This window comes from Grus americana, chromosome 10 (assembly GCF_028858705.1).
Source record: "Grus americana isolate bGruAme1 chromosome 10, bGruAme1.mat, whole genome shotgun sequence".
Lineage (NCBI taxonomy): Eukaryota > Metazoa > Chordata > Aves > Gruiformes > Gruidae > Grus > Grus americana.
The window spans coordinates 21,311,774-21,333,345 of NC_072861.1; the positions used below are offsets into that span (position 1 = coordinate 21,311,774).

Genomic DNA, 21,572 nt, shown 5'->3' on the forward strand with positions numbered 1-21,572 from the left:
AGAGCTGTCAAACCTTGCTGCTGCTGCTGACACAATGGCAGAACACGAGCACAGCTGATGGTACGTTCCCGTACTTCTCTTTGCTGTATTTAAATCATCACCTTAATTTGAACCAGATCTGTCCAGCAGCCCTGCTTTCTGCAAAATTCACACCTTCACTCACGCCAGACTGAGGTTTTATCGCTCCCTCTTCAGCCCGCCCAAGTTCATAAGGGAGATAACAGGAAATTTAACCCAAGAGTGGCCTGGGATTTTCACTGTAACAACTAATTGGTCTTGCTGAAGATTCACATTGCCTCTTTGGTGAATGCAGAGGTCTTGCTTTTCAGCTTCACCTGGCGTAAACTCAGCTGGGAGCGCTGTCCCTGCTATGTAACAGCGTATTGCTGAGCGTGATCCCTGGACTGCAAACGTTTCCAAGGTTTTACAGTGCCACAGAGCCACGGGCAGGCTCAGGAGTCACAGTGCAGACTACTAATCCAGATCAAATACGTGGGAACATGTCCAGCACTTCATCACACTCCCCATCTTTCTCTTAGTAAAAATCATGACCCTGGCAAGTGAGAAGCTGCAGAGCAAATACCCAGAAGGATTTGAAAAGCAAGCACACACAGAATTGGAACAGCCGTATCCAGCATAGGGAAACGTTACTATCCCTGCTGAAGGCTTCTTAGAGTGTCTGACAATATAAATAAAACAGGATAAAACTCAGAAACAGAGCAACACAGCCTGGCCAGGATACTTGCTTTTTTTCCCACAAGGATCACTTTGATTAGGCTCCATCTTAAAGGAATCGAATGCATTTACCCTTCTTACCCAACCAGCATAAAGCTATTCCCCAACACACACAGCACAGATGGCACCAAACAGTTGCTCATGCAGACATTTACGGGGCAGCACAAACACGCAACATCGGGCCATTCCCTTGGGGACGTGGGCTCCTCCACAATCACAGGAACAGGCACCTCGGCGTGGTGTGAAGTAGCACGGCACCGGCACTGCTGTGACCACCACCGGCAGAGCCAGGCTACAAGAGGGCTGTTCTCCTCCCCTGAGTAAAAAGGGGTCCCTCCATTTTCAGCCTTGCACCCCCTCCCCTCCACACGATCTGCTGTTAACACTGCTGGAGCAGAAGACACACACAACCCCCAAACGGTGTTTCGCTCACCTTCCTTGAGGGTGCAGTAGTCGATCTTGTACTTCGTTATCTTGCCGTTACTCAGCTCTGGAGGAGGAGGCAGCCATGTCACACGGATGTCGCCAGGAGTCATGCTCGACAGGGACAGTTGAGGGGCAGCACTAGGAACTGGACAAAAGCAACAATGGGAAGTCAGCAAAGACCGGGGCAAGACCTCAACACATCTTTGCCAGCTCTCTCTGTTGGCTGGAGGCCACTACCTGGTCTTGGCCCTGCCCAGATGCTGGTGACATGCTGTCTGTCACAGGAGGAACCAATACCCCACAGCTCTTCAGCAGCTCGGATCATCGGCAGGGTGTCTGGGGAGGGGAGATGGTGAGCTGTGCAGCTTCAACAGGCTGCTCAGAGCCTGCTGGCCACACCACACTGCTCCCCAGGGAAGCAAAATGTCCACCGCAAACTGGGCAGGTTAGCACAGAGCAGCTAATGGGCCTATGCTGTACTGTGGAGCATGAAGGAGATACTAAAGGAAACGGCTCACAGATCCAGACTTCAGTCCGGGAATCCCCGTTCCCTCGAGAATCACAGCTCTGTGCTGCAGGCAGCGATCGTGCTTTCAACTCAGCTTTTCTGGCTTCAGACAGATACATGTGGGACCACGCAGTTCACTATGTCAGGAGTACTGAAAGCACATAATGCACCCTGCAGCATAGCAGGGGCTTGCACGAGGTCTGCCAAAACCATTGCTTCTTGCCTCTGTCCTGCAGTCTGTTGAAAGCTGTCCATGTCCTTCCCTGTCGGGCAGCTGTCCTTCTGGCACTCTGCCTTTACTGCTCACAAAATGCTACGTGATAAATGGTAAATTCAACACAAACTACTGGTTCTTAAGGGATCCAACCTCCAGGCTGCTCCCACCCCTACAAATTGCAATAGATGTCTGTCTTCTGAGTTAAAATCAAGTCTGGCCCAGAGTCAAGTTTGGAGCAATATCACATTAGCTAGGTGAAAGCCCAGAGGAGCTGACTGCAGTTCCCACAGGATTCTCACGGGCCCTGGTGTCAGTGAGGTCATTTTCATGCTCTTCATCACCCAAGCTGAGGATCAGACCAGGGTGCTTGGGTTTTGGTTGGTCTGTTGTTTGGGGTTTTTTTAAAAAGGGCTTTTGAGAAGAAGCTGTAGGAGCAGTAGGTTTAGGTTTCTAGGAGCTGATACTATTCTCCAGAGTATATTCAATGCTCACCATGAAACAGGTCAAGAACATGTTTTAGGCACCAGTACCCATCTAATTCAACGCACCGTCCTCCAGGGTCTGAACAATAATGGAAGAGGATGTCCGGCTGGCTCCCAGCTGAGAATACGCGACCACGTAGAAGACATAGTTGGTATTGGGTTCTAGGTCCTTGACTTGCAGCTCAGTGGTATCATTATTGACAGCAAACTGGTATTCCACGTTATCTGTTCCTAGAGCCAAGGAAACACTGATCAGAAGGTCAGCGAACTACCAAGACACTCCTCGAAAAATCACTCAGCCCACAAGGTCCATAGTGTAAATCCACCTTAAAAATCACTATGTCTTCTCCAGTTTCCCCAGCACCTGCACAAAACCCATCTCTTATGTGAACTCTTTGGGCAGAAACATTCAATACCTCAACGTTAACATCTCCATTTTGACTCAAGCTTCTTAATTCATGCTAAGGCAGCTGAAGTTACTGGCTTAATTTTCAGAGGAGTTCTGGCAACAGTTCAGCAAGAATATTGGCTTGTTGGCTGCTTGGGAAGACAGACCCCAAGAGACTCGAGTGCCTCACTTCAGATCCTGAATGTGAATAATTTAGTGATTACCCCTGTACACAATGTAGCTGTTTAATATCTCCATTAATAATCACACCCTTTGCATATAAAATCAACGTGTTGGAGGAAAAAGTAAAGAACAGAAATAAATTTCCAGGAGTGCCCGGTCCCACTAGAATCCAGACAACTCTGCTACGCGGACACACTACTGCTGGTCAACAAGCTACTATATGTCAGCTGATCCACAGGCACTGTCACAGCCTGATGCTGACTCCAAGAGAAAATTCCTTTATCTGCAACAAAAAGGGCTAAAGTAACTGGAATTGCCTCACACTTGTCACTAGCTGGGGAAGAAAGTCAACGTGTGCCTTGTGTCTCGCACCTGCAACACGGCTGTGTCGCACAGGCAGGTTGCACAGGCAGATAACACGTACCCACAGCCCGCTGGTAATGTAACGAGAAGCCAATGATCTGCTCGCTGTTGTACTCTGGTCGCTCCCAGGACACAAGGACTGTGGTGCTGGAGAGGGACACGGCTGACACCTTCTTGGGAGCGCTGGGCAAACCCTCCCGCACGATCACTGAGAGCTTGGCAGTGGCACAAGCCATGCCCAGGCTGTTCTCAGCCACGCACTGATAGTAGCCGGCATCCTCCAACCCGATCTGATTGATCACAAGGCTCCCGCTGCTCTGGACCTTCACCCGCCCGTTGGAGAGGATGGACTCGCCGTTCTTCAGCCAGTGAATGGTCGGGGCTGGCTCGCCCTCCGCCTTGCAGACAAACCGGGCTGTGCTGGCTCGGGTGCGTGAGATGGTTTCAGGAGCCTGGGAGATGCTGGGTGTAGCTGGGAGGAGAGAGGACAAATTAATGCAGGAAGGAGGAGGAAAAGATAGCAAAGCAAATCCCTTCTCCTCCCCGCTCGGTGCTATGTTTTATTCAGTAGCAGCTTTGCTTACAAGATAGGATTTGCCAGGCAGACTCTAGAGGCTTAATTTAGACTCTGTCCAAAAGGAAAAATAAATTCTGTATCAATCATGTGCTGCGTTCCCTGATCCTAGGCTGTTCTCCCTGCTGGCTTCCACGATACTGGAAGTTAATTGCTGATACAGATTTCCATGGGGAAAAACCCTGGAGAACAAGAATAAGGCATAAAACGGTTCAGTAAATACAAGGAACTAAACCCCAAATTAAAGAGGCGACACTCCCACTGAGAGCCATCCCAACCCAGGGCCTCCTGGCTCTAACCTGGGTCCCGTGTTACCCAGCACGGGCCACAGATGCAGTTTCTTGGGATCTCCTGGACATTGGTCCAGGTAATCCACAGCTACCTGGCCAGCATTTTTACCTGGAACATTTATCCTGCTCTCTACTCACCAAGGACCCGGAGCTCAGCTGCGGCTGTAACGAACTGCCTGGTCTGGGGTTTGTTAGCACGGCAGACGTACACCCCTGAGTGATGGGGCTGGCTGGAAGGAATGAGGAGATTTGTCCGGCCCAGCACAATCACATCGGTGGAAACAGGCTTTCCATCTGCAGGAAGAAATGTGCACAAATGTGGGAGGAAGCCCCAAGTTGCCCTTTAGGAGGGCTTGTAAACAATACATCTACTAGAGCTAGGATTACAGCTGGGGAGCAGAGAGACCCCCAAATCCCAAACCCCAGCCCAGAGGAGGATTCCTGATGGGACACTCCTCAGTGCTTGACTCATCAGCCAGCCCAAGCCAGCATTGGCCCAAGGTGTAGTTTAGCCTGTAATAACTGAAAAAGTTCTGTTTTGGATTAAAATAGTCTCTGATGCCTAGGGTGTGCCTGCAGTGAGACCTCCTAGGAACAGCACGTTCAAGGGAAAGCTATGCTAACACACATTTTGGAAAAGCTGCTGGATCTGCCTGCTGACCCCCATGCACAAACACACACACCTCCTCCCCTCACTCATTAATGTAAATGTCAGAGAGCACTGAATTACCAACAACTCAGGGGTTCTTCCCTTTCTGGGTCCTGGAGGCGAACCCAAATGTACTGAGCTTCCCGATTCACTCTTTGCCCCCAGCTTGGCTCCTGATCTGTAAGGTATCAGGAAGACATCTGTTTCTCCCTGGGGCTCTGGTCAGAGATATGGGCCCTGAGCTGCCCTCTCCCCATTCTCCTGGCTAGATGCTCAGCACTGCTGAGTAGGGAAGGAGGAAAGGTGGCTCCAGCCCGCAGGCCAGAAGCTGAGCCGTCCTTCTACAACTTCAAATAGCCCTAGGCTCCTCAGCACGTCATGGACAAGACAGTAGGCTGGTGCTGAGTACTGCTTACTCTCAGCACAGCTCTGATGTGAGAAACATGGGGACCATTGCATCGGTACCTCTGAATGAGTGTGGGCGAGCCTCTCACAGATTCAGCTAAGCCTGTATCTTGAGACAGAAGCAGGCTCTCCACCTTCACTGTGAGCAGCTGTACCTGCTTAGCACCATCAGCAGGGAATGCAGCTGAGATCAGATCCTCTGCCCTCTCCATCCATTTTGGGGATCTTCAGATGGCCTCACAGTTAAGCGGCTGTGTGCTCAGAGGACGAGAAAATCTGTGCACCCCATTTGCACTGGACTGGTTTGAAAATCTGACTCCAGATGGTGACAATTAGCTGACACCACCAAGGCTGGCAAGAGCCAAACTGGCAACCTTGAAGGTACAATCCTCTCTGTTACCTACATGACTAATCATCCAGTAACCCAGCCTGCTCCCTAACGAAGTCTTGGAAAGAAACATGCTTGTATAACACAGAACTGCTAGCACAGTTAATCCATCTTTTCTAATTTGAAGAGTCCATACTGGGAAGCAGAGGGGAACCAAGCAAACACTTTAAAATAAAGCAGGCAAGGAACTGTTTCACCAACCTACCCCCCTTGCCCCCATCCAAAAAGCTTTCATAGTGATAATTAACTCTGATAATATCTACTCTACTATGGGCATCAGTAGCTCCCAGTAACACAATGAGTAAGTGATCTAGCATGGGAAAGCTGAGTATTTGTAATTGTGAAGTGCACAGGATAAACAAGAAACATTTCTGCCAGAACGTTTAATCCTTGCTGATTTGATTTCCAAAGCTGTGTCCTCTGAGATTTTTTTTTTCTCCTTTTTTGTGGGGAAGAGGAAATATTTGTATACACTAAAATCACTGCCTGTGGACAAGTCTGGGCTGAAGACCAACCACAATAAATGGTTACAGGGGAGAGGAGTCTTAAATCGTGACCCGGATTTATGAAAATGACTGTGAGCCTTTTCTGGGGGAGATTTGACTCCTGAGCTGAAAACGTCTTCAGTCAGACCCTCTGAAATGCATCTGATGCGTGTGACACTTGGTGAAGTGACACCAGCATCCTATTCGTGTCTTGGGCTATCAGCCCTGGGTCTGGCTCATTTGTACACCTCTGATGAGACCTAAGCATGTTCTCGATCCTTCCATTACCAATCTGACCACAGCAAGGTTTTTGAATAAAACCCTCCCAGAAACACTCCCAGCCACTCCAATGATTAACAGATCTTATCATGTTTTATAATCCTGCGAGATAATACAAGTTATTTCTCCAATGCAGTGGCAGATTCCACAGAATTCCCACTAACCTCTGAGTCCCTGGAGGAGTGGCATAGAGCTGACCCCATCTCACGACCTTCACTGCTCAAGCTTATACAATAAGGATAACTAATTTAGATCAAAAGGCATGCAGGCACTAGAACTTCCTATATTTCACAGGTCAAACAGCTATAAAGTGAGCTGCATGCTTTGTAACCTCCTAGATTTAATTAGTAATTCCAGTTTCGCAAGGACACCTTATGCTGTGACACCACCTGCATCATAAGGTACCGATGTAATAAGCACCTTTACTGTCCCACAGATTTTTCCATCTTTTAATAGATTTTAAAAATAAAGTGTCTTGACAGCAAAAGCTTAATTCTGTCCCTCATGCTCACCCTGTCGTATCCAGGAGACGAAGGGGGTGGGATCAGCAGCCGCCATGCACTCCATCACCACGCTCTCCCCGGCCACCACAGTGGTGTTCTCCGGTGCGGCGACAATGGTGACATCTCCTCCTGCTGGCTGGGAACCTAATGCCAAAAATCAAAAGAGAAAAGTTTGTCGTTCCAAATTGCAAAGTTCCTAGAAGAATACAGAATGTAGAGCCCAGACACCCTGGCTGTGAGTAGTCTCACGTGTGGTAACGACCCATGCATAGTTGGAAGAGAAATGCAGGTCTTGCTTTTACATGACTACACTATTTTTGCTAAAGAAATGAACAAAGGGGTGCCCTGCAGATTTACTCGAATCATGCCGACCCTAGCGAAAACTGGTCTCAGGATTTTCACATGGAAAATAAGTAGAGTTTCAACCCAGCACCTTCATTGACTGTTGCTAAATGGATGTTTGTTAATGAGATGAAACAAGACATCGTTATCCTCAGAGCAACAGCCACACAACACACCCTTTGCCATGGCATTGAACAGCTCAGAAAGAATCTAGAAACTTGGTTAAAGAAATTCTAACATCGAGGCGCTGTATTGTAAACTGCAACAAAGGGAGGTCAAATCTCTGCGTCCAGGCCTTCACCTGATGGCACAAAGACTAAATCAGTCATTACACATCTGGAGGAGAGAGCACTATTTAGTTTATACGTGCGCAGATGAACGGCCAACATGTAAATCAAGCAACATTTACAGGAAGATCTACAGGCTGCATTGCACAATGTCTTGAGAATGGGAGGGGGATTTTTTTGCTTGAAATGAACCTTTTGCCTGTGTCTGCCCACTGCTGAGCAGAGGTTAGGGGAAGGTTAAGGAAATGCCTTTGCAGCGGCCAAATTTCTGTTGTCAGATGAAAACAACCAGAGCACTCTTGTGCAGACCAGACTGTTCATGACCCTCAACAGTAGCAACCCTGTTCTTCCAGCTCGCCCAAATACATCTAACCCCGAGGGACACTTTTGTTGTTGTCCTCATGAAGGGAGAGATAACTGCAGAGGAGAAACGTAGTACAAGTAGTTCTTAGGCCTGCTTCAGGTGCTCCCATGACCTAGCAGAGAAAGTTGTTGGCAGCAGGTCTCAAACAAATAAAAGCAGGACCTTTTTGCACAGTACAAACTCACTGTCTCAAGATGCTGCAGAGTTCAAAAACCAAGAGGTTCAAGACAAGCTCATGGAGGACACATTTACCGAGACTGTTAAATATGAAGTCTCACTGCAGTCCCCAGCCCAAGACGTTCCCACATCCTTGACTGTCAGATGCTGAGGGAGATGTCCAAGGAAAGCACCATATACTCCCTGCCCAGTTTTTTTACATGCTTTCCTCTAGCATCTGCTGTGGTCACTTTTGGAGATGGCACTGCAATGACTGAACCTCTGGCCTGACCCGCACTGGCCATCCACGTGGCATCCAAGCAACACTCACTCATGCCTGACTTTCTTGTGAGTATAAACCAGAGGAACTTTGGCCTCAGCACACCGACCTGCCTGCATGGCCAGAGGCTGCACATCGCTGCACCGAACGTGCTGCGCTCAGCCCATCTCCAGGCTTGTTGCCATTTACTCTAGCACACAGAAGTCTTGCCAAAGAGAGTTGGTTCAACACTGAAATTTTCTTGCAGTCCATACGTGCATGAAAGGGATTTCCATCTGTAGTATTACGTGAGCACAGTTTAAAAGGAGCTAGTAAAATCTCCAAGGCACTGAAGGAAAACAGGAGAGAGCAGGAGCCAGCGCTTGTCCAGCAGATGGAAGCAGAGACCAAGGAGCGCCCGTGGTCTCCTACCTGGGGCAATGGCTGGACCACACTGAACTGCAACCCCAGCCCTGGGCAAACACCAGCAATAAGAGCTGCCATGGGGCAGGAAGGAAAAGCCAAGCCAAGTATCCTCCTTCCCATGGAACAAGTATGCTACACAGAGGGTCTGGTGTGCACAGGCACGTGCAATCTCCTTTTGTGCTTACAGCATGGTGTGGGCTGGCCAGGGCTTTGCAACATTCACATACGTTAGCTGTTAGGTCGTTCATGCCTACAGACACTTTCAGCCTCACAGCCATCACATCCAGCCACAGCAGGACAACTTGGGGGACAGAATAGGGACAAGAAGAAACTGCATCAGACTATGGATTCAGAGACCTCACTGACAAACAGATCAAAGTCCTGGCCAGTCTTAACTGTGGCACCAAGGCTGGGCTTGAGAACTACTGAGACAGAAAATGGGCTTAATGTAACATCAGGCACAAGAGGTTCCACAACAGGCACGTAAGCTGAAGGATCAGAGAAACACATGGCTCTCTGGAACAGCAGCTTTCTTTTAACTCCAGCTCCAGTCCAACAAAGCACTGAAATCCATGAGCAATCCATGATTCCTGCAAAACAACCAAGCACAGGGACTCCAGTGAGACCCGGCTGGATGGGTGAGGCTGCTCAGCACATTGCTAATGTGAGGCCTCTACCCCATACGGCAGAGAGGGATGAGGCAACATCGGAGAAAGAACAAGGAGAAGGAGCTTTCCAGCCAGGATTTGGAAAGAACCACATGAGAAAGCAGCAGAAGCAAAGGAAAAGGCTTTTATAGCAGCCATTACAGGGAAGGCCACAGTGCTGGGAAGACACTGGAGAACCCAACAAGTTGTGATGAAGTTGGTTTTAAGAGTGAGCTGGGGAAAGAGGTGCAAAGGAGCCAGGTGAGGAGTTGCTCTGTGCTGAGGGGCTGGCAACATGCCTGGACGTGGCAGCACATCTCCACAGACCACAGGCTCAGGCCCCACTCCCCCTGAGCAGGGCTCGCTGAGCCTCATCTGCCCACCCTGGAGACCCATTACCCATTGGGGGCCACAGCCGCTTTTGATGAAAATGAAGAGGGCAGCAGCCTGCACCCCAGGTCCTGGGAGCAGGAGTACATGGGGACAGACTTCCAGTCTACCACACGAGTGAGCTTCTTTACCTGTTGGGCAGGGCACGGCTGAAATGTGTCTGTGTGCATAAAGCTGTTGTTTTCTGCAGTGCTGGGGGAAAAAAAATAAATCTAGAGTAAAAAAATAACACCAGCCAGATGGCAATATATTCCCTGCCAGATTTCCAAGCAGCTTTCTCTACCAAGCTTAGGGCAGAGGAAGAGAGAAAGCTCTTCAAACCTGACTTAAGCACTTGCCTGTTGCATTCAGGTGCGTGGCCCCAGGTCCCGGCTGGCAAAGGCACCTTACAGCTTATAGAAACTTCACGCGAAGGCACTTGTCCCATATCACTCGGTCCCTCGACACCTGCCTTGTAGCGCTGTCAGTCACTAGGAGAGGGACTTTAGGAGCTGCACAAACTCTCCCTCTGAAACGGCCCCAGGAGCCGGATTGCAGGATTCTGTAATCTCCTTTTTTAACAGAGCCACCATGAAGCGCTGCTGTAAAGGCACAGCCTATAGCTTCACCTTTCCTCGGGGCCTTGAATTCCTCCTGGCTGGGGAAGGACCAACAAAACGCTTCACCACCCTCACCCCATGCTGCCCTTCTCTCTGGTGCTGCCCATCCCTGGGTGCCTAGGAAGGGAAAGAGCAAGGAGCTCGCTGGTGGCCAGGGAACCAGAAGGGCTGACCACTAGCTACTGACTGGCTCCATACTTACTCTGCAGAAGGTACAAAGAGAGCTGATATTGGGGCTCCCTGGCAGTCAAATCCAAGGGCACAACTGAAGGTCCCTCTGACAACCAAGAGCGGCAACAGCCACAGGGATCTGTAGCTCAAACATCCATTTCTGCTTCCTTCTCCCTCCACCAAAACTCTGGTTTCAGCCTTGAAAAACTATTGGGAAAACATAGTAGCCCAGATGCCATGTCTGTTTGTCACTGATTATTACTGAAATTATACTAGAAACCCAAACAGTTCTGCTTGCTTTCCCAGTACATTCCTGGGTGTGTGCATGGATGAATGCCCCATACACCTCTGGCACACACAAACGCTTTTCTCTCCAGCTTTGTATTTCACTGTGGGTCTGTCAGAGCAAGTCTACAAGTCAAGGTCCTCTTTAAATTGAGCCCCTTTCAGAGTATATTTTTCACCTGCTATCTCAATAGCTGGTCAGATAGGACGGATCACAGGTTAACTGCTATGAAACTGCTAAGGTTTCGTTTGGTTTGAAGAGTTCCCACGAACAGAACTAAGCTTACCATGAAAACCTCTGCACAGGGGATTCCAACGAACATCAAAGTGTCAAATCAACGTGAGTTTTTTGCCCCCACTACCATTAAGATAATTTCAGGTCAAGAGACAATATTGTTAGAACCAAAGGGAAAAAAAAAAAAAAAAGAAAGAAAGAAAAAAGAGAGCTGCAGTTTCCAAGACATCTTTCACTGCCTAAACAAAACAGGTCACTGAATGCACACGTGCCATACTGTCCGTTCTGTGGCACTAAAAGCTTTCACACTGCTGCTATTTAAAACTTTGGCTTTGAGATTTCTTCCCCCCCGTTCCCCCCAAGCTTTGTTTTGTCTCTCCAAGTAGCAAAGCTGCTCTAGGCAAAAGCTTTGCACAGCCCAAGGCACAACCCATGGATTCCTATCAAAACTCGCTGTCACTGATGGCCTTTGTGGGCTTTTTGCCCTTCTGAGTCAGATGGATCAATTTTACCCTCTTTTACTGAAAAAAATACCCATAGGGTGCCAAACGCAGCTCTGGGATGACTCAGAGTAGTGCACTAGGGCTGAGAGAAATCCTCTGGGCACTGAGTTACAGAAGCAGCTCTTTTCCTGCACAGTTCATCAGCCTGTGCATGTGCTTGTGTTTGCACCGGGAGACGGCAAGGGAGCCATCACAGAGCAAGAAACAAGACTTACCAATAATCTGCAGAAATATTTCAAAATATTCCCCCAGATTTTATTGTTTATGAACGACTCACTACAGCAGACTTCGTAGTTTATGCGTTTTTCCACTTTCCTATCATGAGACTGGAAAGTCAGGCCAAATTTGGGGCCCTACTTTTTCATAGCATTGCTCTCACGGGCACCTCTGGGCGTCATACCCACGGAGCTGGTTCCAGGGCCAGGCACTGGGCAGGCACAGGGAAACTACAACAAATCGCTTATGATCAAGTGTAGTATAAAACCAAAAGGAGATGGGGAGGGGAGCACAGGGAACCTTGAGACAGCAAGCGAGCACGCTAACCTCTAAAAATCCAATCTGTATCATTTCAAAGTGAAGGGGAACTGTAAGTGGGGATGTGAAAGGAGGCACCATGGGGAGCTGCTGGGGACAAAGCTCAAACTGTTTATTTGAAGTTATAGCTTGAGTTATAACATACACAAGTGATTTCATACTCTAAGAGTTTACAACTTGGGTCTGCCTCTAATGCATCCATAATTCATTAGCTCTCCTCTCCTGCCTCCCTGCTCTTGTTAGTGCAGAGCATCAGCAAAGAATTCAGGCAGTGCAACAGGAGGAAAATGTTTTTTGTTCAGTCAATTTGTGACGGTCGTTTGCAGTGACAAGAGGATGACTTCTTGGACGGGAACTAACACCTCTCTCCCGACACTATAAACACCCTGCCTTGACGAGTGCGGGAAGGTTAAACATGACTTGCATGGTGACACATTCAGCTCTCAGCTGTCAGCAGTCCAAGATTTGGAGATATCCAACAATCAAGCAACAATCTTCTGTTCTGCGAACTTTCTCACCCTCTCCGGAGAAGGAGCATGAAACCTTATTCATCCCTGTGAGCCTCCTCCGGGAATAGATTCTAGCACTGAGCAGCTGTTCATTAGAGAAAGTCAATGCTGTCACTGCTGTTATTCTGCAGACAATAAAGGAGCAAATTACCCATTGCAAAGCACACACCTTCAAAAATGCAGGCGCTGTGTTTGCAGAGCATGTCCTACTCCCACTCCCTAGCTCACTCTCTTTTCTCAGACAACTCACAGACCTCCTGGACTGTTCAGGGAGAAAGATGACAGCAACCATGGAGGAGAAAAAACATCCTCCGCACCTGCCTTCCCCTCCCTTTACACTGTCCTGGAAATTTATCTACAATTTATTTTTACTTCTGGGCTAGACCCAGGACAGGAAATAACTCGCATGTAAAATCTCTAGGCAGGACACTTGCCTAACTGTATCCTAACACTCTGGCATATCTGCTTTGGGGGCAACATAAACAATGTCAGATCTCAAACCCGAGCAAGCGTAGCAACAAACATTTCTTCTTTTGTAACTGCTCTCATCTGAACGCAGCAATGCACAGCTTTGCAAACAGGAAAGCAAAGCAGCCAAGAGAGGACCAGCACCACTGACAGTCAGAAGTGGCTGGAGATGTTGGATGCTGCCCTTCCAACAGCCTACGATTCAGGACTCCCCAAAGTATCACAAGTCAAACACTGCCTCCTCCCCAAACACAGCTCTCACAACCACACGTCCTTTCCGGAAATTACCTCTACCTGTTTTCCCCCACCCCACTTTTGCTATACCAGTCCCTGTGGCAGTCTGAATCCAAGTTCTGTTTTCTTCCATCACTGAAGTTGGGGAGGGATGACTTTTGGTTACAAGATTAAGGACTCAATTCACCAAACATTTGGTACTGCTTTGATGGTTCTCAGCATTGAAAACTCCTCCTATGCAGAGGATTGGGCTTTGGTTCACAAGACTTGCAGGAGCTTTTATACAGGTGCCTCAGCAGAAACTCCAGCACGGACCATGCTTGAGTACTGGGACTGCAAAGGTTGTCCCAGTGCAATCTGGCAGCACCAGTGCCCATAGCCTCCGTCAGTAGAAATAACTCTTTCTTTCCCTTTCCAGGCAGCTGCAGCGTGCCTGGGTGCACACACGAGTCATCCTGGGAAGGGGGCTGAAAGGAACCCGGCTTTTATTGCACAAGTGACGCTGTATTGGCATAACGGGGGGTGGGGTTTCTGCCCAATAACATAAATGAGCTCAGTAAATCAGTTTTGTATTGTCTTTTTTACCTCAGAACCTCAAAACATTTTGTAAGCAGTTATGCATTTGTCAATGCAAAGATTTAATTAAAAAGCTGGACAGGGAAGAATTTATCTCCACATTTTGGAATAGGGACAGAGTCTCTCTTCCTACTTACTAAGTTAGTGCTGCAGCAGAGCAGCTACACATTATTTGTCATCTTTAAAGCAGCATACAAAGAAACATGCATAAATGATTAAAACATAGAAGTTCAATCGCTTTCTTAGTCCTATTAAGAGACCTCCACATATAGCACTTGTGTCTCAAACTACTATCACAAAATCCCCAAAGAAGTCAGCAGATTGCAAAATACACGGTGCAACCTACACTTCTAATAGCAGGCACAAAACCTGCTCCTTTAATGTCTGCATATACATACATGCAAATTTAAGAATGTAATAGATGAAATACACTCTATGATTTAATTATTTTTTTTTTTTTAAAAAGGAGATAAATTAGTCTGGATGAGGAGTGTTCATTGACCACCTAGACACACTCCTCAGACCAGCACCTGCCACAGCTTCTGGGGTCTCTCCACGGAACATGTTCATGCCGAGTGTGGCAGGAGAAGCTGCTCTAGGAACTGCTTCTCACTTGGTCTGAGAGAAACACCCTGTTAAACATTTTCCCCAGCTCTGTGTCCTGTGTCTGGAAGCCTGGGAAGCACACGGATCCCAGTCCAGACAGGCAGAGGGGCCATCAGGCACTCAGTCCTCTTTCATTCCCCTCGACTTCTTTACACAGCTGACAGATTTCAGCTCAGGAATTAAATCCTTTAATGTACTAGCTGAGCCATAAGTTGACACCCTGAACTATATGTAACCAGAAGCCAAGAAAGAGGAAGGTTTCCAGGAACTGCCTTAGATTTTTGGGGGGCTCTTCCCCGACCCCCAAACCCTTGATCCTTCAGGGTACAGAGTTTTACATGCCCAGGGTATGTTTAGCTCTGCTGCAAAGCAGTTGGAGTGTGCTTTGCCCACCACTCCACCTCCTGTAAAGCTGTCAACATTGGCTCTTTGTTTGTGCACGTGCATTTGGAACTGCTCTTCATCACGCCTGTGGTGGGTTGACCTTGGCTGGACACCACATGCCCACCAAGCCGCTCTATCGTTCCCCTCCTCTGCAGGACAGGGAGGGGAAAAAAAAAAATAGGAAAAAAACCTCGTGGGTCAAGATAAAGGCAGTTTCATAAAGCAAAAGCAATAGGCCACACGCAGAAGCACAGGAAAACCCAAAGATTTATTCTCTACCTCCCATCAGCAGGCGGTGTCTGGCCACTTCCTAGGAAGCAGGGCTTCAGTACATGTAGGGGTTGCTCCAGAAGACAAATGTTGTAAATAATGAATGTCGTCTCCTCCTCCTCCTTTCTCTTAGCTTTCATTGCTGAGCAGAGGTCATACGGAACAGAACATCCCTTTGGTCAGTCTGGGTCAGCTGTCCTGGCTGGGTCCCCTCCCAAGATCTTGCCCACCCTCAGGCTACTGGTGAGGGGGGGAAATGTTGGAGAGACATCCCTGATGTGCGCCAGCGCTGCTCAGGAATGGTCAAAACACCAGTGTGATACCAACGCCTTGCTGCTACCGATCCACAGCACAGCACTGAGGGCTGCTGTGGGGAAATGAACCCAATACAACGCCAAAAGGGATGGGAGCCAGACTGCACGACGAATTCCTGCTCGCTTCCCCAGCGAGCGCTTGGAAGCGCCTACATCTGTCCCGCTCCGAGCAGGAGCTAGGCAAAATAAACAGGAGGTGCCGTGCCGAAAGCCGCGACCACGCGGCCCTGTTGCCCCACTGCACAGAGAGCTGCAGGTTCTTACGAGAATTAGGGCTCTTCGGTTTTTCTGCCAGAGGCTCAAATTAGCCAAAGGGTTGGAGACCTCAGGCCACACATCTGAATCCTCAGAAGCCTGCAGATACATCGCCGAGAGTGTCTGGGAGGCAGAAGCAGCAGACCATGAGCTGGAACATGACAGAGGCAATAGGAAACCCAAGCCTAGGGCACAGCAGACACTAAGACCTACCAGAAGGACCATGTGGGAGTAGCACTGATAATGCCACCATTTTAGATAATAACTATTAATCAACAAGCCTTTAACCATTCTTGGCACATTTTCACAGACCTTAGTGCAAACAAACTCCTTAAAAGCAAGTCACTCAGTGTACAGCAGTGTTAAGCCTCTAGATCAGATGAGAGGCCAACCACAAGAAGTGAAGATAGAAGCAGAGGCACCTCAGTGTCTCTGAAGCAGTTTGGAGAACGGCAGAGCAGTCTCCCTGCCCCAACCCTAAGACCCAGACAGCTTATGTTACTCAAGCTGAGCCCTTAAAGCACTGCAAGCCCCAGCCATTCCCCAGCAGCTGCCACGAACACAGACAAGAAGGATGAGGGCTGCAGGAGGATGCTTTGCAAAGCTATCACAGCAACAGGAACCACCACACTACAGCAGGCATGTCCCACAGCTGGCAACACTGATGCTACAGCAACACGTCGTTCTCAGCAGCACAAGGGCACAGCCAGACCCCATCCTTGATGCAACCTGTGCTGCTCCAGTCCACTCCTTCAGCCTGCCTCCAGCACAGTGCCTCAGCCCTGACCAGCCAAGACCATGTCCCAGCTTCCCAGTAGGGCCAGGCTCTGGTCCAGCAGTTCACAAGAGTCTCCCCTGGTCTCTGCTGCTAACTCCTGGTGACCTACACTTGCCAGCCTCTGGGATTCCGTGGGAACATTCCCACACCTGTGTAATGATCATTACATCAGCTCTGTCATTATCCCAGGCCAGCACATCACCTTCCAGGATGATGCAGGAGAAATCTCCAAGAAAAAAGCTGTAAGCCAGGTAAAGATACTCTGTTCCCTCTTGCACAGAAGTGAGACAGAGACAGGGTGAACACAAAACCCGGTTCACAGGTCATGAGCCCTGAAAGTCCTCCCTACTCAGTCACCTCACCTTGTCTCAGTGACTGGAGCCATTTCACTCCAGTAACTTCTTCCTTCTGCTGAGAGGCTGATGTTTCCCAGGGGCTGACACCTATTTCATCAGATCTATTTGCAATTCAGATTTATTTGCAACACTAGATCTATTTGCAATTCACAGCAGCAGAGAGGGAGCAGGCTGGAGGCCCCGGGCTGTGCAGAAGGATACAACCTGCTTTCTTTTTGACCGGGGCTTGTGCTCTGCCCCATTCCGTCTGCCAGCGATGGCCATTCGCATTACTGTCATGCACGGCTTTGAAAAGAGAAACATTATGGGAAGCCACCTCGTAGCGTCGTCTCCCTGATGCCAGGTACGCAGAATGCTTCCTACAAGCTACGCTTCGAACACACAACATGCTGGGAGGCTCCAGTAACACAGTCTGGCAGCAAATGAAGACTGCCAACTTGGAAGGAAGAACTAAAAGCAGATGGATGCATCTGCATTAACTCAGTACAATGCAAATCTGTTTTTCTAGGAAAAGTCTGGAAGGAAAGCTGGCTTTCCATGGGGAAAGATCATTAGTGATATCCACAGACTCTGTCAAAGCCCTTCAGCTGGACACTTGCTGAGTGCTGCAGAGAGCCCCGATCTGTCTAAGGCTGTGCCTGAAGACATGGTGTTTGGTATCAACCACCTGCCCCCCCTCCTTACCCCATCCTTCTCTTTTCCCGCTCCTCACTCTCATCCACGATCCATGTGGCATTGCCCCTCGGTTGCACTGGAAACAGAGTTGGGCAAAAGCATCTCTCAGTCATGGAAGACAAACTCCCAGCTGTGTTCCGAGCGATCCATGGCATCCGAGATACCCAAGCGAGGGCTCAGAGCGGCATGGCTCAGCTCTTGACTCAGCCTCCCCGATTATCTGGGCCAACTCACCCCACTCTTGTTCCTGAGCACCACCGGGCCCGTTGACACTGGTGGGTCTTTGCGACAGGGAAAAGCCTTCTCCATACGTCTGTCCCATGTCTAAAGCAACAGGACCATGAGCTTTGCTATGCCTCTGGACACTTGCAACATCTTCACTCCAGCTGTTAGGATGCTCTAAGCACTGTAGGGCACTGCTAGCCCCCAGCCTCAGAAAGCTACTGAGGCTCTGCTGTAACACAGACAATTAATAATTAACAAGTGCCATCAGGAACCCAACCACATCAACCTTCCTGTCCCGCAGCCCATCGCAATCTGGTGACCTAATTATGATCTCTATTCTTAGCTCCCTTCCAGCCTCGTCGTGGAGGCATGGCCTGCTCAGTCCCCTCTGGGAGAGGCCAGGTGTGATCCCTGTAGCGCAGATGTGCTGACGCACCACAGGGTTACACCACCACCAAAAGACTCTCAAGAGGAGAGCTGAATCAAGCCTGCCGCTCAAACTCTGCTTCAGACCAACCCTTACCAAACATCAGCTCTTATTTCAAGAAACTGCAAAAGCGCAGCAGATCTGGATTAATAAGAGATGCATGTGGAGAACACCAAAGGACCACAAACCATCCCTGAATCCAGCCATCCCTAGTCTTCAGGAGTCAGAGGCAGAGTTGCCTGTAACACACCAGCCTGGTCGTATCTGACAGCTCCAAACATCATGCACAGCCAATGCACCGTGTGGGAGAGACCGGTTTCCCCTCAGGATCTGGAAACAGCTCACCTATTCCCAGCCGTACATCCCTTGTTCTGCTCTATTATCCTTGACACCTCTGTTGCCACTCACTTCAGTGCCAACCCTGGGCTTGGCTGTTCTGCTTAATGGGAGGTGAGGGCTCTGAATTTTGTATCAAACCCTCTGTCACCGCAGGCTGCTAGAGCTGTCAGGAGCGTGGCATATCATAGCCCCACCAAACTTCACAGACAGCTGAGCTGAAACTCCCCCTGCGGCTCCCAGGAACAGCCTGCTGACACTTGAGCTAAGAGAAGCTTTCCTCAGCAATGTGAGTGGTGTGATGCATGCTAGCCCCGTACGAACTCCAGCCAAGGAGAGAGCTGTGTGTTTGGGTGGGTGCCTGACACGTGTCTGCACCAGCCCTTCACAAGTTTCACCCAAAATCTGTGGTCTCAATCCTGTTCCGTGCGTGCTTGAAATCACTAGCATTGCTAGGCTCAGTAAAACGGAGATGGAGTGAAAGTTTACAGCTCACATAAGGCAGGAAGTCACTTCTAGCTTTAAAGATCTATTTACTAAGCTAGAAATGCTGTCTATGTCCTCCTTGATCTTGCCATCCTCTGAATTCACACTTACCCTGGTTTGCTTAGCATCCTCTGCCACAGACGAGGATCAAGAGCATTTTGCATAATGCATCTGCCGGATTGTGTAAACAGCTTCAGATACCTGCCGCCCCGGAAACCGGAGCTTCAAAACACACATAAACAGAGTCCTCATGGCTGAGCTTTTGGGATATCAAGTGGAGAGAAGTTCCTGGCTTAACTGCTAGTAAAGCGAGAGACCAGAGGGCAAAGAAAAGGAGGATGCTAAAAGAAGAGAGGGAAAAGTGACAGAGGTCTGTACCCAGCAGAAGAGGCACAAGGAATGGGGACGCAGCAATTGCAGGCTGGAACTGGGATGCCTCCTTCTCCAGAGGTGAAGCATCACTTGCTGGTTAAGCCAACAACTCACAGCAAAAATACAGCTGCCTTACCCCACTCCATGTTTTCTCTCCCCATGCATTTCCATGACCTGCTAGCCTCCCAGAAAGCACAGCCTTAAGCAGTCTCCTGTGGCCACAAACACAGCTGTGGATAGCTCTGCCCCCACAACACCGCAGGGCCCTATTGCCTCTGCCACCTGGGGTCCTGCTGGAGGAAGACCACCCCTGATCAGGTGGGACCGTCACCCCACTCTGGTTAACACTGCCCTTCTCCATCAACGGCAGCACGCACAACGGGATCAACTCCCGGCTGTGGTCAGGGAGGTCAGACCAGAGCAGCACCGAACCGAATCTGAACTGCCTTGTCCCTAGATTGCACGGTACCTGCGTTCAAAGCTGCGAGGGGAGCACGGCGCGTGTCGTCAGGGCTCAGGCTGAGAGCCAAGCCAGCATCCAGCACGTCATTCACACATGCAGGGACTGAAAATCCACTTGTGGTAACAGCACGTCTGTTTCTGCGAGGTGGTGGCCAACTGCGAGTGCTGCTCACTTCATCACCACCTTCCCTTCCATCCCCAAAGCTCATCCCATTCAATAGCTGTATTCTCCTACAGCCCTTTGGAGCAGGAACCACCCAGGTCCCAGCACCCAGAGCCAGGCTCTCCCTGGGTACCTGCAAGCCACCACAATACAAACACCAAAAGAACAAAAAAACGTGAAGGTGTTTCAACTGCCTCCAAGCTCTGTCCCTGTTATCATATTTCATACAAATATTTGGCTGAAAAATACATTTCCTGGGACACTGCTGCAGCAAGCTGCTACAACTGTCAACGTAAATGATGTTCTGCCAACGGCAATCTCGCAGTGTCATCTCTAATAATACAGTACTAAATCCCAACTCACGGGGGACGTGCTCATCTGCTGGAAGACTCTTCAGTGGCACGCTCAGCCCAGACCTCAGCCCTGCTGTACCTACGCCCATCGCCCGGATCCATTCTCCCCACTCCTGCATCTCCTGCAGCACAGGATCACGTGGAGCACGACTGTAGGACCACCGCACAAATATCACCGCACAGATGTTTTGTCAGTGTCGGGGGAAGGCTGGTGCACATTCTGATTCTTGCCAGCCTGGTCTGAGGCAAAGGTTTTCCCCATATACCAGAGCAACATCACACAGTAATCATGGCTACTCTGCACGCATGGATCAGGAATTAATCACTCCAGACTGAACCATCATTTCTAAGAGGGCAACTCCAAGGCTACTACATTATGCCTATTTATAGGGGCAGAAATTGAAGTGTTAAGGAACTGATTCTCCTCTGCAGCCCGACAACAGAGCGGAAAGAAGAACCCAAGAGTGCTGGCTCCCAGGACCACACTTTGTTAACTCTTCTGCAAGGACCATCCTGTGAACGTGAAAAGATACAAACACTGAAATCCTCAGGAAGGAGCTGTGAAATCAGGATCTCAAAATGGATGGTCATGTTTTAATCTCTTGTACTTCTCCCAGCCCAGTCAAAACTACTATATTCTAAAATTGCTAAGATCTTTAACTTTCTTTAGGTCACTTAGGGGACACCACACTGCTAATACATACTCAAAGGGATTAAAAAACAAGGAGGAAGGATCATTTTTTCAAGACCCCCAGCACTGTGCAACTAAAAATAATAGGATGAACTGCAGGAAAGTGAAATTTGGTCTAGCTATGGAGAAGAGAGATCCCAGTATTCATTCAATGGGGAAGATGTAATGGGAGTTAGAGGGAACCGTGTTCCTTGTGTCATTTAAAAACAGAATGGAAGAAGTCCTTGCAAAAACGTACCATGCTAGCAGAAGCACAGCCTCTGACGGTTATATGTGCCACATCGGCGATGCAAGCCATGTTGTATCAAACGAGGGGCAAACACATAGCAAGAGGCAGTCCCTATGCCCAAGAAAACACACAAAGAGCAAGCCATGTGCATGACGTGGAGGGGAAAAGTGAAGCGACAGGCAAGGTGATCTGCTGAGACCACACAACATGACGTTCCCCAAGCCTTTCTGCTACTCTTCTTTGAGAGCTGCTTCATGAAGCGTGGCAGCACTTCCTTGTGTATGTCAAGGACCTGGGAGCATGACTGGGACACGCAGGGAATTAACTGTT

At 49.1% G+C, this 21,572-nt stretch overlaps 1 protein-coding gene across 6 annotated transcripts in view; it reads right to left on the reverse strand.

The window, feature by feature from the left end:
* Positions 1–21,572, reverse strand: part of IGDCC4 (immunoglobulin superfamily DCC subclass member 4) — a 100,444-nt gene that overhangs the window by 24,650 nt on the left and 54,222 nt on the right. For all 6 annotated transcript variants that reach the window (XM_054837221.1, XM_054837219.1, XM_054837217.1 and 3 more), the window contains 5 exons: positions 6,885–7,019; positions 4,305–4,460; positions 3,364–3,774; positions 2,435–2,599; positions 1,169–1,306 (listed from right to left, as the gene is read on the reverse strand). In XM_054837221.1, the coding sequence (XP_054693196.1) occupies positions 1,169–1,306; positions 2,435–2,599; positions 3,364–3,774; positions 4,305–4,460; positions 6,885–7,019 (1,005 nt within the window). The remainder of the gene's footprint in view (positions 1–1,168; positions 1,307–2,434; positions 2,600–3,363; positions 3,775–4,304; positions 4,461–6,884; positions 7,020–21,572) is intronic.